The following is a 14,044-nucleotide window of genomic DNA, read 5'->3' as shown; positions in this document are numbered from 1 at the left end:
AAACGCCTAGCTGGCTACACTATATAAACGCCTAGCTGGCTACACTATATAAACGCCTAGCTGGCTACACTATATAAACGCCTAGCTGGCTACACTATATAAACGCCTAGCTGGCTACGCTATATAAACACCTAGCTGGCTACGCTATATAAACGCCTAGCTGGCTACGCTATATAAACGCCTAGCTGGCTACACTATATAAACGCCTAGCTGGCTACGCTATATAAACGTCTAGCTGGCTACGCTATATAAACGCCTAGCTGGCTACACTATATAAACGCCTAGCTGGCTACACTATATAAACACCTAGCTGGCTACACTATATAAACGCCTAGCTGGCTACACTATATAAACGCCTAGCTGGCTACACTATATAAACGCCTAGCTGGCTACACTATATAAACGCCTAGCTGGCTACACTATATAAACGCCTAGCTGGCTACACTATATAAACGCCTAGCTGGCTACACTATATAAACGCCTAGCTGGCTACACTATATAAACGCCTAGCTGGCTACGCTATATAAACGTCTAGCTGGCTACGCTATATAAACGCCTAGCTGGCTACACTATATAAACGCCTAGCTGGCTACACTATATAAACGCCTAGCTGGCTACGCTATATAAACGCCTAGCTGGCTACGCTATATAAACGCCTAGCTGGCTACGCTATATAAACGCCTAGCTGGCTACACTATATAAACGCCTAGCTGGCTACACTATATAAACGCCTAGCTGGCTACACTATATAAACGCCTAGCTGGCTACACTATATAAACGCCTAGCTGGCTACGCTATATAAACGCCTAGCTGGCTACGCTATATAAACGCCTAGCTGGCTACGCTATATAAACGCCTAGCTGGCTACGCTATATAAACGCCTAGCTGGCTACACTATATAAACGCCTAGCTGGCTACACTATATAAACGTCTAGCTGGCTACACTATATAAACGCCTAGCTGGCTACACTATATAAACGCCTAGCTGGCTACACTATATAAACGCCTAGCTGGCTACACTATATAAACGTCTAGCTGGCTACGCTATATAAACGCCTAGCTGGCTACGCTATATAAACGCCTAGCTGGCTACGCTATATAAACGCCTAGCTGGCTACGCTATATAAACGCCTAGCTGGCTACACTATATAAACGCCTAGCTGGCTACACTATATAAACGCCTAGCTGGCTACACTATATAAACGTCTAGCTGGCTACACTATATAAACGCCTAGCTGGCTACACTATATAAACACCTAGCTGGCTACGCTATATAAACGCCTAGCTGGCTACGCTATATAAACGCCTAGCTGGCTACACTATATAAACGCCTAGCTGGCTACACTATATAAACGCCTAGCTGGCTACACTATATAAACGCCTAGCTGGCTACACTATATAAACGCCTAGCTGGCTACACTATATAAACGCCTAGCTGGCTACACTATATAAACGCCTAGCTGGCTACACTATATAAACGCCTAGCTGGCTACACTATATAAACGCCTAGCTGGCTACACTATATAAACGCCTAGCTGGCTACACTATATAAACGCCTAGCTGGCTACACTATATAAACGCCTAGCTGGCTACACTATATAAACGCCTAGCTGGCTACACTATATAAACGCCTAGCTGGCTACACTATATAAACGCCTAGCTGGCTACACTATATAAACGCCTAGCTGGCTACACTATATAAACGCCTAGCTGGCTACACTATATAAACGCCTAGCTGGCTACACTATATAAACGCCTAGCTGGCTACACTATATAAACGCCTAGCTGGCTACGCTATATAAACGCCTAGCTGGCTACGCTATATAAACGCCTAGCTGGCTACGCTATATAAACACCTAGCTGGCTACACTATATAAACGCCTAGCTGGCTACACTATATAAACGCCTAGCTGGCTACACTATATAAACGCCTAGCTGGCTACACTATATAAACGCCTAGCTGGCTACACTATATAAACACCTAGCTGGCTACACTATATAAACGCCTAGCTGGCTACACTATATAAACGCCTAGCTGGCTACGCTATATAAACACCTAGCTGGCTACGCTATATAAACACCTAGCTGGCTACACTATATAAACGCCTAGCTGGCTACGCTATATAAACGCCTAGCTGGCTACGCTATATAAACGCCTAGCTGGCTACACTGTATAAACGCCTAGCTGGCTACGCTATATAAACGCCTAGCTGGCTACACTATATAAACGCCTAGCTGGCTACACTATATAAACGCCTAGCTGGCTACACTATATAAACGCCTAGCTGGCTACACTATATAAACGCCTAGCTGGCTACACTATATAAACGCCTAGCTGGCTACACTATATAAACGCCTAGCTGGCTACACTATATAAACACCTAGCTGGCTACGCTATATAAACACCTAGCTGGCTACGCTATATAAACGCCTAGCTGGCTACGCTATATAAACGCCTAGCTGGCTACGCTATATAAACGCCTAGCTGGCTACGCTATATAAACGCCTAGCTGGCTACGCTATATAAACGCCTAGCTGGCTACGCTATATAAACGCCTAGCTGGCTACGCTATATAAACACCTAGCTGGCTACACTATATAAACGCCTAGCTGGCTACGCTATATAAACGCCTAGCTGGCTACACTATATAAACGCCTAGCTGGCTACGCTATATAAACGCCTAGCTGGCTACACTATATAAACGCCTAGCTGGCTACACTATATAAACGCCTAGCTGGCTACGCTATATAAACGCCTAGCTGGCTACACTATATAAACGCCTAGCTGGCTACACTATATAAACGCCTAGCTGGCTACACTATATAAACGCCTAGCTGGCTACACTATATAAACGCCTAGCTGGCTACACTATATAAACGCCTAGCTGGCTACACTATATAAACGCCTAGCTGGCTACACTATATAAACGCCTAGCTGGCTACACTATATAAACGCCTAGCTGGCTACACTATATAAACGCCTAGCTGGCTACACTATATAAACGCCTAGCTGGCTACACTATATAAACGCCTAGCTGGCTACACTATATAAACGCCTAGCTGGCTACACTATATAAACGCCTAGCTGGCTACACTATATAAACGCCTAGCTGGCTACACTATATAAACGCCTAGCTGGCTACACTATATAAACGCCTAGCTGGCTACACTATATAAACGCCTAGCTGGCTACGCTATATAAACGCCTAGCTGGCTACGCTATATAAACGCCTAGCTGGCTACGCTATATAAACGCCTAGCTGGCTACGCTATATAAACGCCTAGCTGGCTACACTATATAAACGCCTAGCTGGCTACACTATATAAACGCCTAGCTGGCTACACTATATAAACGCCTAGCTGGCTACACTATATAAACGTCTAGCTAACTACACTATATAAACGCCTAGCTGGCTACACTATATAAACACCTAGCTGGCTACACTATATAAACGCCTAGCTGGCTACGCTATATAAACACCTAGCTGGCTACGCTATATAAACGCCTAGCTGGCTACGCTATATAAACGCCTAGCTGGCTACACTATATAAACGCCTAGCTGGCTACACTATATAAACGCCTAGCTGGCTACACTATATAAACGCCTAGCTGGCTACACTATATAAACGCCTAGCTGGCTACACTATATAAACGCCTAGCTGGCTACACTATATAAACGCCTAGCTGGCTACACTATATAAACGCCTAGCTGGCTACACTATATAAACGCCTAGCTGGCTATACTATATAAACGCCTAGCTGGCTACACTATATAAACGCCTAGCTGGCTACACTATATAAACGCCTAGCTGGCTACACTATATAAACGCCTAGCTGGCTACACTATATAAACGCCTAGCTGGCTACACTATATAAACGCCTAGCTGGCTACGCTATATAAACGCCTAGCTGGCTACACTATATAAACGCCTAGCTGGCTACACTATATAAACGCCTAGCTGGCTACACTATATAAACGCCTAGCTGGCTACACTATATAAACGCCTAGCTGGCTACACTATATAAACGCCTAGCTGGCTACACTATATAAACGCCTAGCTGGCTACACTATATAAACGCCTAGCTGGCTACACTATATAAACGCCTAGCTGGCTACACTATATAAACGCCTAGCTGGCTACACTATATAAACGCCTAGCTGGCTACACTATATAAACGCCTAGCTGGCTACGCTAAATAAACGCCTAGCTGGCTACACTATATAAACACCTAGCTGGCTACGCTATATAAACGCCTAGCTGGCTACACTATATAAACGCCTAGCTGGCTACACTATATAAACGCCTAGCTGGCTACACTATATAAACGCCTAGCTGGCTACACTATATAAACGCCTAGCTGGCTACACTATATAAACGCCTAGCTGGCTACACTATATAAACGCCTAGCTGGCTACACTATATAAACGCCTAGCTGGCTACACTATATAAACGCCTAGCTGGCTACACTATATAAACGCCTAGCTGGCTACACTATATAAACGCCTAGCTGGCTACACTATATAAACGCCTAGCTGGCTACACTATATAAACGCCTAGCTGGCTACACTATATAAACGCCTAGCTGGCTACACTATATAAACGCCTAGCTGGCTACACTATATAAACGCCTAGCTGGCTACACTATATAAACGCCTAGCTGGCTACACTATATAAACGCCTAGCTGGCTACACTATATAAACGCCTAGCTGGCTACACTATATAAACGCCTAGCTGGCTACACTATATAAACGCCTAGCTGGCTACGCTATATAAACGCCTAGCTGGCTACGCTATATAAACGCCTAGCTGGCTACGCTATATAAACGCCTAGCTGGCTACACTATATAAACGCCTAGCTGGCTACACTATATAAACGCCTAGCTGGCTACACTATATAAACGCCTAGCTGGCTACACTATATAAACGTCTAGCTAACTACACTATATAAACGCCTAGCTGGCTACACTATATAAACACCTAGCTGGCTACACTATATAAACGCCTAGCTGGCTACGCTATATAAACACCTAGCTGGCTACGCTATATAAACGCCTAGCTGGCTACGCTATATAAACGCCTAGCTGGCTACACTATATAAACGCCTAGCTGGCTACACTATATAAACGCCTAGCTGGCTACACTATATAAACGCCTAGCTGGCTACACTATATAAACGCCTAGCTGGCTACACTATATAAACGCCTAGCTGGCTACACTATATAAACGCCTAGCTGGCTACACTATATAAACGCCTAGCTGGCTACACTATATAAACGCCTAGCTGGCTATACTATATAAACGCCTAGCTGGCTACACTATATAAACGCCTAGCTGGCTACACTATATAAACGCCTAGCTGGCTACACTATATAAACGCCTAGCTGGCTACACTATATAAACGCCTAGCTGGCTACACTATATAAACGCCTAGCTGGCTACGCTATATAAACGCCTAGCTGGCTACACTATATAAACGCCTAGCTGGCTACACTATATAAACGCCTAGCTGGCTACACTATATAAACGCCTAGCTGGCTACACTATATAAACGCCTAGCTGGCTACACTATATAAACGCCTAGCTGGCTACACTATATAAACGCCTAGCTGGCTACACTATATAAACGCCTAGCTGGCTACACTATATAAACGCCTAGCTGGCTACACTATATAAACGCCTAGCTGGCTACACTATATAAACGCCTAGCTGGCTACACTATATAAACGCCTAGCTGGCTACGCTAAATAAACGCCTAGCTGGCTACACTATATAAACGCCTAGCTGGCTACACTATATAAACGCCTAGCTGGCTACGCTATATAAACGCCTAGCTGGCTACGCTATATAAACGTCTAGCTTCCTACACTATATAAACGCCTAGCTGGCTACACTATATAAACGCCTAGCTTGCTACGCTATATAAACGCCTAGCTGGCTACACTATATAAACGCCTAGCTTGCTACGCTATATAAACGCCTAGCTGGCTACACTATATAAACGCCTAGCCGGCTACACTATATAAACGCCTAGCCGGCTACGCTATATAAACGCCTAGCCGGCTACGCTATATAAACGCCTAGCCGGCTACGCTATATAAACGTCTAGCTGGCTACGCTATATAAACGCCTAGCTGGCTATACTATATAAACGCCTAGCTGGCTATACTATATAAACGCCTAGCTGGCTACACTATATAAATGCCTAGCTGGCTACACTATATAAACGCCTAGCTGGCTACACTATATAAACACCTAGCTGGCTACACTATATAAACGTCTAGCTGGCTACACTATATAAACGCCTAGCTGGCTACACTATATAAACGTCTAGCTGGCTACACTATATAAACGCCTAGCTGGCTACACTATATAAACGCCTAGCTGGCAACACTATATAAACGTCTAGCTTGCTGTCTCCAATTAAAGGTTTTAAGTTCGTCTTACCCTGGTTCAATCCCTTGTCTTTGCTCTTGCTTAGCATTAGGTTTGAGCGAGGAGCACTAAATGGCTTAAATTCACATGTTCATAGATGGGTATCGTCAGACACCACTACTTTTTCAATTCATGAAACTTTGCAGTCGTTTCTTGAGATAGTCACAGTTTTCTTTTGTTTACAGCTCGTTGCCTAGGAGACCGACCACCGCTGCCATCTAGCTTGTAAGCTGTCCAGGATTAGGAGATAATAGTCCATTCCAGTGATCCTGGCCAGCTTTAAAACAGTGCTTGTAAGTATTACGCACGTTCTGCTCGCTAGCAGCGGTGGTCGGTGTCCAAGGCAGCAAGCTGGAAACAAAGGAAAATTGTGAATATCTCTAAAACAGATTAAAATTTTAATAAGCATTAAAATTGCAAAATTTCTTGTATTTAGACGCACTATCTAAAATTAGGCCACATGTAACTCAAAGAATATAGATGCTGTACATTTATTGAAAGGTTAATTATTTTCCTGAACAAACATGGACATGGCTGGACTGATCGGCTGTGCGCTGTCTGTTACAACATCAAGGTTGTGCACTTGTTATCTGATAACTTGCATAATGGCTTCAGAAAATGTATTTATTTTACCCTTTGTAGGAGTACATTGCTTAACAAGACATTATACAAAGTCTTGATGTCCGATGTGATGGCGATATAACGTCCTGCGGTGTATGTGTCTCAAATTTACTAAGCAATGCTTTTCTGGCCATATGGTCTCCTTACTTTTTTTTCCATTATACAGTGTGGATTATTTGAGCTTTGTATCGAACAACCCGTTAAAAAGGGGTTTTCTCAAAATCCATAATAGAGAGGACAACTAGCATATTTCTGTTATGATCTGCAACAAGTACTAAGGAAAGATAGGGGAAAGCTGTCCCTACAGGAAGACTAAGCTGAATCCCTACGATGTAGCGGGCTGACTGTTCCTAGTGAACACACCCGCCTTAGTCCTCTGCTAGTTTGAACGAAGACCTATAGAATTAAGGGAGGGGTCCCTAAAAGAACTAAGGACTGGGACAAAAATGGGACACCTCCTAAACAGAAGTTGTTGCAGAACACAAAAAGACAAAATGTACTAGAGGTCCCAGAGGACCAAGCGAACTTGACAGAGAAAGGCACCGAAACACCTGGCTAGAGAAACAGTCAAACACTGAAGTCCAGCACAGCCAGAAGGGCGGAGCTGGAATATAAAGGCAGATGGTCACGTGACCGCAAAACACAAGATAGAAAAAACAAACAGGAGGGTTCTAACAATTTCTTGAGGTCTGATCGATGAGAGGTGCACATGCTCAGCCTCCACCCCATTCATTGTTATTGGTAAATAGCTGAATTCCTTTTCGCAGCAATTTCCAGTAGTCCCCCAAAGAAGAGTGATATGGAATAACTTGCGAAATTGGATAAACTGGGCAAAAAAATGGGTAATAGCATCATCTTCATGAACTTTTAAGACATGTTAATTGAACGCATCATGAAAGTTACATTGGTACAGGATTTGTTTTGTTCTGGATTTCATTGTTTAATTGCTGCACCTCATCTCCTGAACTTTTACGACTGCCTTAGGAAATCCAACTCTTACTCTTAGGCCTCATTCTGTTCTTCATGCATGAAAACCCCCGAAAAAATTGGCGTTTAGATGAGGCCAAGGTGGATTTCTTTCAACTCCCAAAAAATTGAGAGTTCGAAAACCTCCATAAGTTATCAACGTTTTGGAAAATTACCAAATAATAATTAAAATACCTTGAAAAAGAAGATTTTCCCATCTTGCTCTGCGACTGGATTTTGCATCCTAACTGCGGCATCGATTGACGCTGGAAGTTCCTTCCATTTTGCAGAAATCAGTTGTGGGTGTTTCTTCTTTGGGGCCATCGGTAGCTTTCCATGACTAAGATCCCAGAAATATTCCCCTGGAAGTTATAAAAAGTCCTATTGAGCATGCCCATTATTGTCCTGTGCCAAGTTCGCAGAGTGTAGGGTATTTTTCACATATAGATCTGGTGGCTTCACTGGAAGTCATCAAACTCTACGAGACAGATGAGATTTGACACAGACTTACCTTTGAATAAGTAAATGGAACCGTCCTTGGTAGACACAAAAGTGTCTATCGGTTCCTCACTGCATAACTTGACAATGATTTGCTTTTTTGGGTCTCTCCTGTCTTCGGTAACCTTCGTGTTAGAGGTTACGTTGTTCTTCCCGTCACTGGGCGTCACAGCTTTTGACGCACCTCCCGATGGCTCAGAAGATGAACGGACATCTGTTTTGGTTGAAGGCTTTCCGTACAGAGCTTGGATCGCTTCTATATCATCTTGGTGGAGCTGGAACAATGGCTTGTAGCCTTTGTAAGTTGGGGCCATTAAGGCTCCGGGAATTGTGGAGTGATCTAGCCCCAACGAGTGTCCAAGTTCATGGGCAGCCGCTTGCAGGAGGTTCACACCTAAAACAGCATAGAAATTAAAATGAGAACTTTAAAAAAAATTCTATTCATGTTGCCGAACAGGAAATTTTTCCATACGATCACTTATTCAATGCCCTGAAATATGGACACAGCCAAGCTGCCTCTAGTACAGACTCAGCTCAAATATTTTTACTGATGCTCCACCAACGAACAAATAATCGCATTATCGTGCACACCATAGTACCCAGCAGCACAAAATACCCCTCCAGCATGGCGAACAAATACCACAGAGCAGCACAACGTACCTCCCCAGAAGCACCAAACACAATAGCGCAGTATTACGATCCTCCCCGGAAGAAGCAAAGACCACAGCGCAGCACTACATACCTCCTCAGAAGCACCAAGGAATACCGCAGCACTAAGTACCACCCTAGAAGCAAAAAACAACAGCACAGCATCACATAACTCCCCAGAAGCACCATATACCATAACGTAGCACTATTTACCTCCTCAGAAGCACCATATACCATAGCACAGCACCACATACCTCCCCAGAAGACCATATACCTTAGCAAAGCACCACATACCTCCCCAGAAGCACCATATACCATAGCACAGCACCACATACCTCCCCAGAAGCACCATATACCATAACGCAGCACTATTTACCTCCTCAGAAGCACAATATACCATAGCACAGCACCACATACCTATCCAGAAGACCATATACCTTAGCAAAGCACCACATACCTCCCCAGAAGCACCATATACCATAGCACAGCACCACATACCTCCCCAGAAGCACCATATACCATAACGCAGCACTATTTACCTCCTCAGAAGCACCATATACCATAGCACAGCACCACATACCTCCCCAGAAGACCATATACCATAGCACAGCACCACATACCTCCCCAGAAGCACCATATACCACAGCACAGCACCACATACCTCCCCAGAAGCACCATATACCATAGCACAGCACTACATACCTGCCCAGAAACACCATATACCATAGCACAGCACTACATACCTCCCCAGAAGCACCATATACCATAGCACAGCACTACATACCTCCCCAGAAGCACCATACACCATAGCACAGCACCACATACCTCCCCAGAAGAACATATACCATAGCACAGCACCACATACCTCCCCAGAAGCACCATATACCATAGCACAGAACCACATACCTCCCCAGAAGCACCATATACCATAGCACAGCACCACATACCTCCCCAGAAGCACCATATACCATAGCACAGCACCACATACCTCCCCAGAAGCCCCATATACCATAGCACAGCACCACATACCTCCCCAGAAGCACCATATACCATAGCACAGCACCACATACCTCCCCAGAAGCACCATATACCATAACGCAGCACTACGTACCCTCCCCAAAAGCATCATATACCATAGCACAGCACTACATACCTCCCCAGAAGCACCATATACCATGGCACAGCACTACATACCTCCCCAGAAGCACCATACACGATAGCACAGCACCACATACCTCCCCAGAAGCACCATATACCATAGCACAGCACTACATACCTCCCCAGAAGCACCATATACCATAGCACAGCACTACATACCTCCCCAGAAGCACCATATACCATAGCACAGAACTACGTTCCTCCCCGGAAGAAGCAAAGACCACAGCGCAGCACTACATACCTCCTCAGAAGCACCAAGGAATACCGCAGCACTAAGTACCACCCTAGAAGCAACAAACAGCACAGCACCACATACCTCCCCAGAAGAACCAAACACCATAGTGCAGCACTACATTCTTTCCCAGAAAAAACATGTACCATAGCGCAGCACCACATACCTCCCCAGAAGCACCATATACCATAGCACAGCACCACATACCTCCCCAGAAGCACCATATACCATAGCACAGAACTACATACCTCCCCAGAAGCACCATATACCATAGCACAGCACCACATACCTCCCCAGAAGCACCATATACCATAGCACAGCACTACATACCTCCCCAGAAGCACCATATACCATAGCACAGCACCACATACCTCCCCAGAAGCACCATATACCATAGCACAGCACTACATACCTCCCCAGAAGCACCATATACCATAGCACAGCACTACGAACCTCTCCAGAAGCACCATATACCATAGCACAGCACTACATACCTCCCCAGAAGCACCATATACCATAGCACAGCACCACATACCTCCCCAGAAGCACCATATACCATAGCACAGAACTACATACCTCCCCAGAAGCACCATATACCATAGCGCAGCACCACATACCTCCCCAGAAGCACCATATACCATAGCACAGAACCACATACCTCCCCAGAAGCACCATATACCATAGCACAGCACCACATACCTCCCCAGAAGCACTATATACCATAGCACAGCACTACATACCTCCCCAGAAGCCCCATATACCACAGCACAGCACCACATACCTCCCAAGAAGCACCATATACCATAGCACAGCACTACATACCTCCCCAGAAGCACCATATACCATAGCACAGCACCACATACCTCCCCAGAAGCCCCATATACCATAGCACAGCACCACATACCTCCCCAGCAGCCCCATATACCATAGCACAGCACCACATACCTCCCCAGAAGCACCATATACCATAGCACAGCACTACATACCTCCCCAGAAGCAACATATACCATAGCACAGCACTACATACCTCCCCAGAAGCACCATATACCATAGCACAGAACTACATACCTCCCCAGAAGCACCATATACCATGGCACAGAACTACATACCTGCCCAGAAGCACCATATACCATAGCACAGCACCACATACCTCCCCAGCAGCCCCATATACCATAGCACAGCACCACATACCTCCCCAGAAGCACCATATACCATAGCACAGCACTACATACCTCCCCAGAAGCAACATATACCATAGCACAGCACTACATACCTCCCCAGAAGCACCATATACCATAGCACAGCACTACATACCTCCCCAGAAGCACCATATACCATAGCACAGAACTACATACCTCCCCAGAAGCACCATATACCATGGCACAGAACTACATACCTGCCCAGAAGCACCATATACCATAGCACAGCACTACATACCTCTCCAGAAGCCCCATATACCATAGCACAGCACCACATACCTCCCCAGAAGCCCCATATACCATAGCACAGCACTACATACCTCCCCAGAAGCACCATATACCATAGCATAGCACTACATACCTCCCCAGAAGCACCATATACCATAGCACAGCACTACATACCTCCCCAGAAGCACCATATACCATAGCACAGCACTACATACCTCTCCAGAAGCACCATATACCATAGCACAGCACTACATACCTCCCCAGAAGCAACATATACCATAGCACAGCACCACATACCTCCCCAGAAGCCCCATATACCATAGCACAGCACCACATACCTCCCCAGAAGCACCATATACCATAGCACAGCACCACATACCTCCCCAGAAGCCCCATATACCATAGCACAGCACTACATACCTCCCCAGAAGCCCCATATACCATAGCACAGCAACACATACCTCCCCAGAAGCCCCATATACCATAGCACAGCACCACATACCTCCCCAGAAGCCCCATATACCATAGCACAGCACCACATACCTCCCCAGAAGCACCATATACCATAGCACAGCACCACATACCTCCCCAGAAGCCCCATATACCATAGCACAGCACTACATACCTCCCAGAAGCACCATATACCATAGCACAGCACTACATACCTCCCCAGAAGCACCATATACCATAGCACAGCACCACATACCTCCCCAGAAGCACCATATACCATAGCACAGCACTACATACCTCCCCAGAAGCACCATATACCATAGCACAGCACCACATACCTCCCCAGAAGCACCATATACCATAGCACAGCACTACATACCTCCCCAGAAGCACCATATACCATAGCACAGCACCACATACCTCCCCAGAAGCACCATATACCATAGCACAGCACTACATACCTCCCCAGAAGCACCATATACCATAGCACAGCACTACATACCTCCCCAGAAGCCCCATATACCATAGCACAGCACTACATACCTCCCCAGAAGCCCCATATACCATAGCACAGCACTACATACCTCCCCAGAAGCACCATATACCATAGCACAGCACTACATACCTCCCCAGAAGCCCCATATACCATAGCACAGCACTACATACCTCCCCAGAAGCACCATATACCATAGCACAGAACTACATACCTCCCCAGAAGCACCATATACCATAGCACAGCACCACATACCTCCCCAGAAGCACCATATACCATAGCACAGCACCACATACCTCCCCAGAAGCACCATATACCATAGCACAGCACCACATACCTCCCCAGAAGCACCATATACCATAGCACAGAACTACATACCTCCCCAGAAGCACCATATACCATAGCACAGTACTACATACCTCCCCAGAAGCACCATATACCATAGCACAGCACCACATACCTCCCCAGAAGCACCATATACCATAGCACAGCACTACATACCTCCCCAGAAGCACCATATACCATAGCGCAGCACCACATACCTCTCCAGAAGCACCATATACCATAGCACAGCACCACATACCTCCCCAGAAGCACCATATACCATAGCACAGCACCACATACCTCCCCAGAAGCACCATATACCATGGCACAGAACTACATACCTCCCCAGGAGCAACATATACCATAGCACAGCACTACATACCTCCCCAGAAGCACCATATACCATAGCACAGCACTACATACCTCCCCAGAAGCACCATATACCATAGCACAGCACTACATACCTCCCCAGAAGCACCATATACCATAGCACAGCACCACATACCTCCCCAGAAGCACCATATACCATGGCACAGAACTACATACCTCCCCAGAAGCCCCATATACCATAGCACAGCACTACATACCTCCCCAGAAGCCCCATATACCATAGCACAGCACTACATACCTCCCCAGAAGCACCATATACCATAGCACAGCACTACATACCTCCCCAGAAGCACCAAACACCTGAGCGCAGCACTACGTACCCTCCCCAGAAGCACAATATACAATGGCTTGCAAAAGTATTCACCACCTTTGCTTTTTACCTAGCTTGTTACCGGTGTTTA

The 14,044-nt window shown here is 45.7% G+C and overlaps 1 protein-coding gene across 1 annotated transcript in view; it reads right to left on the bottom strand.

Moving 5' to 3' along the window:
- LOC141152759 (matrix metalloproteinase-18-like) overlaps positions 1–14,044 on the bottom strand; it is a 40,532-nt gene that overhangs the window by 19,495 nt on the left and 6,993 nt on the right. The window contains exons 5-6 of the mRNA XM_073637443.1: positions 8,535–8,915; positions 8,219–8,385 (exon numbers count right to left, since the gene is read on the bottom strand). Of these exons, the coding sequence (XP_073493544.1) occupies positions 8,219–8,385; positions 8,535–8,915 (548 nt within the window). The remainder of the gene's footprint in view (positions 1–8,218; positions 8,386–8,534; positions 8,916–14,044) is intronic.

This window comes from Phyllobates terribilis, unplaced genomic scaffold, assembly GCF_046119375.1.
Source record: "Phyllobates terribilis strain yellow unplaced genomic scaffold, ASM4611937v1 Scaffold_6__1_contigs__length_29720123, whole genome shotgun sequence".
Lineage (NCBI taxonomy): Eukaryota > Metazoa > Chordata > Amphibia > Anura > Dendrobatidae > Phyllobates > Phyllobates terribilis.
This window is presented reverse-complemented; position numbering and strand designations above follow the sequence as displayed.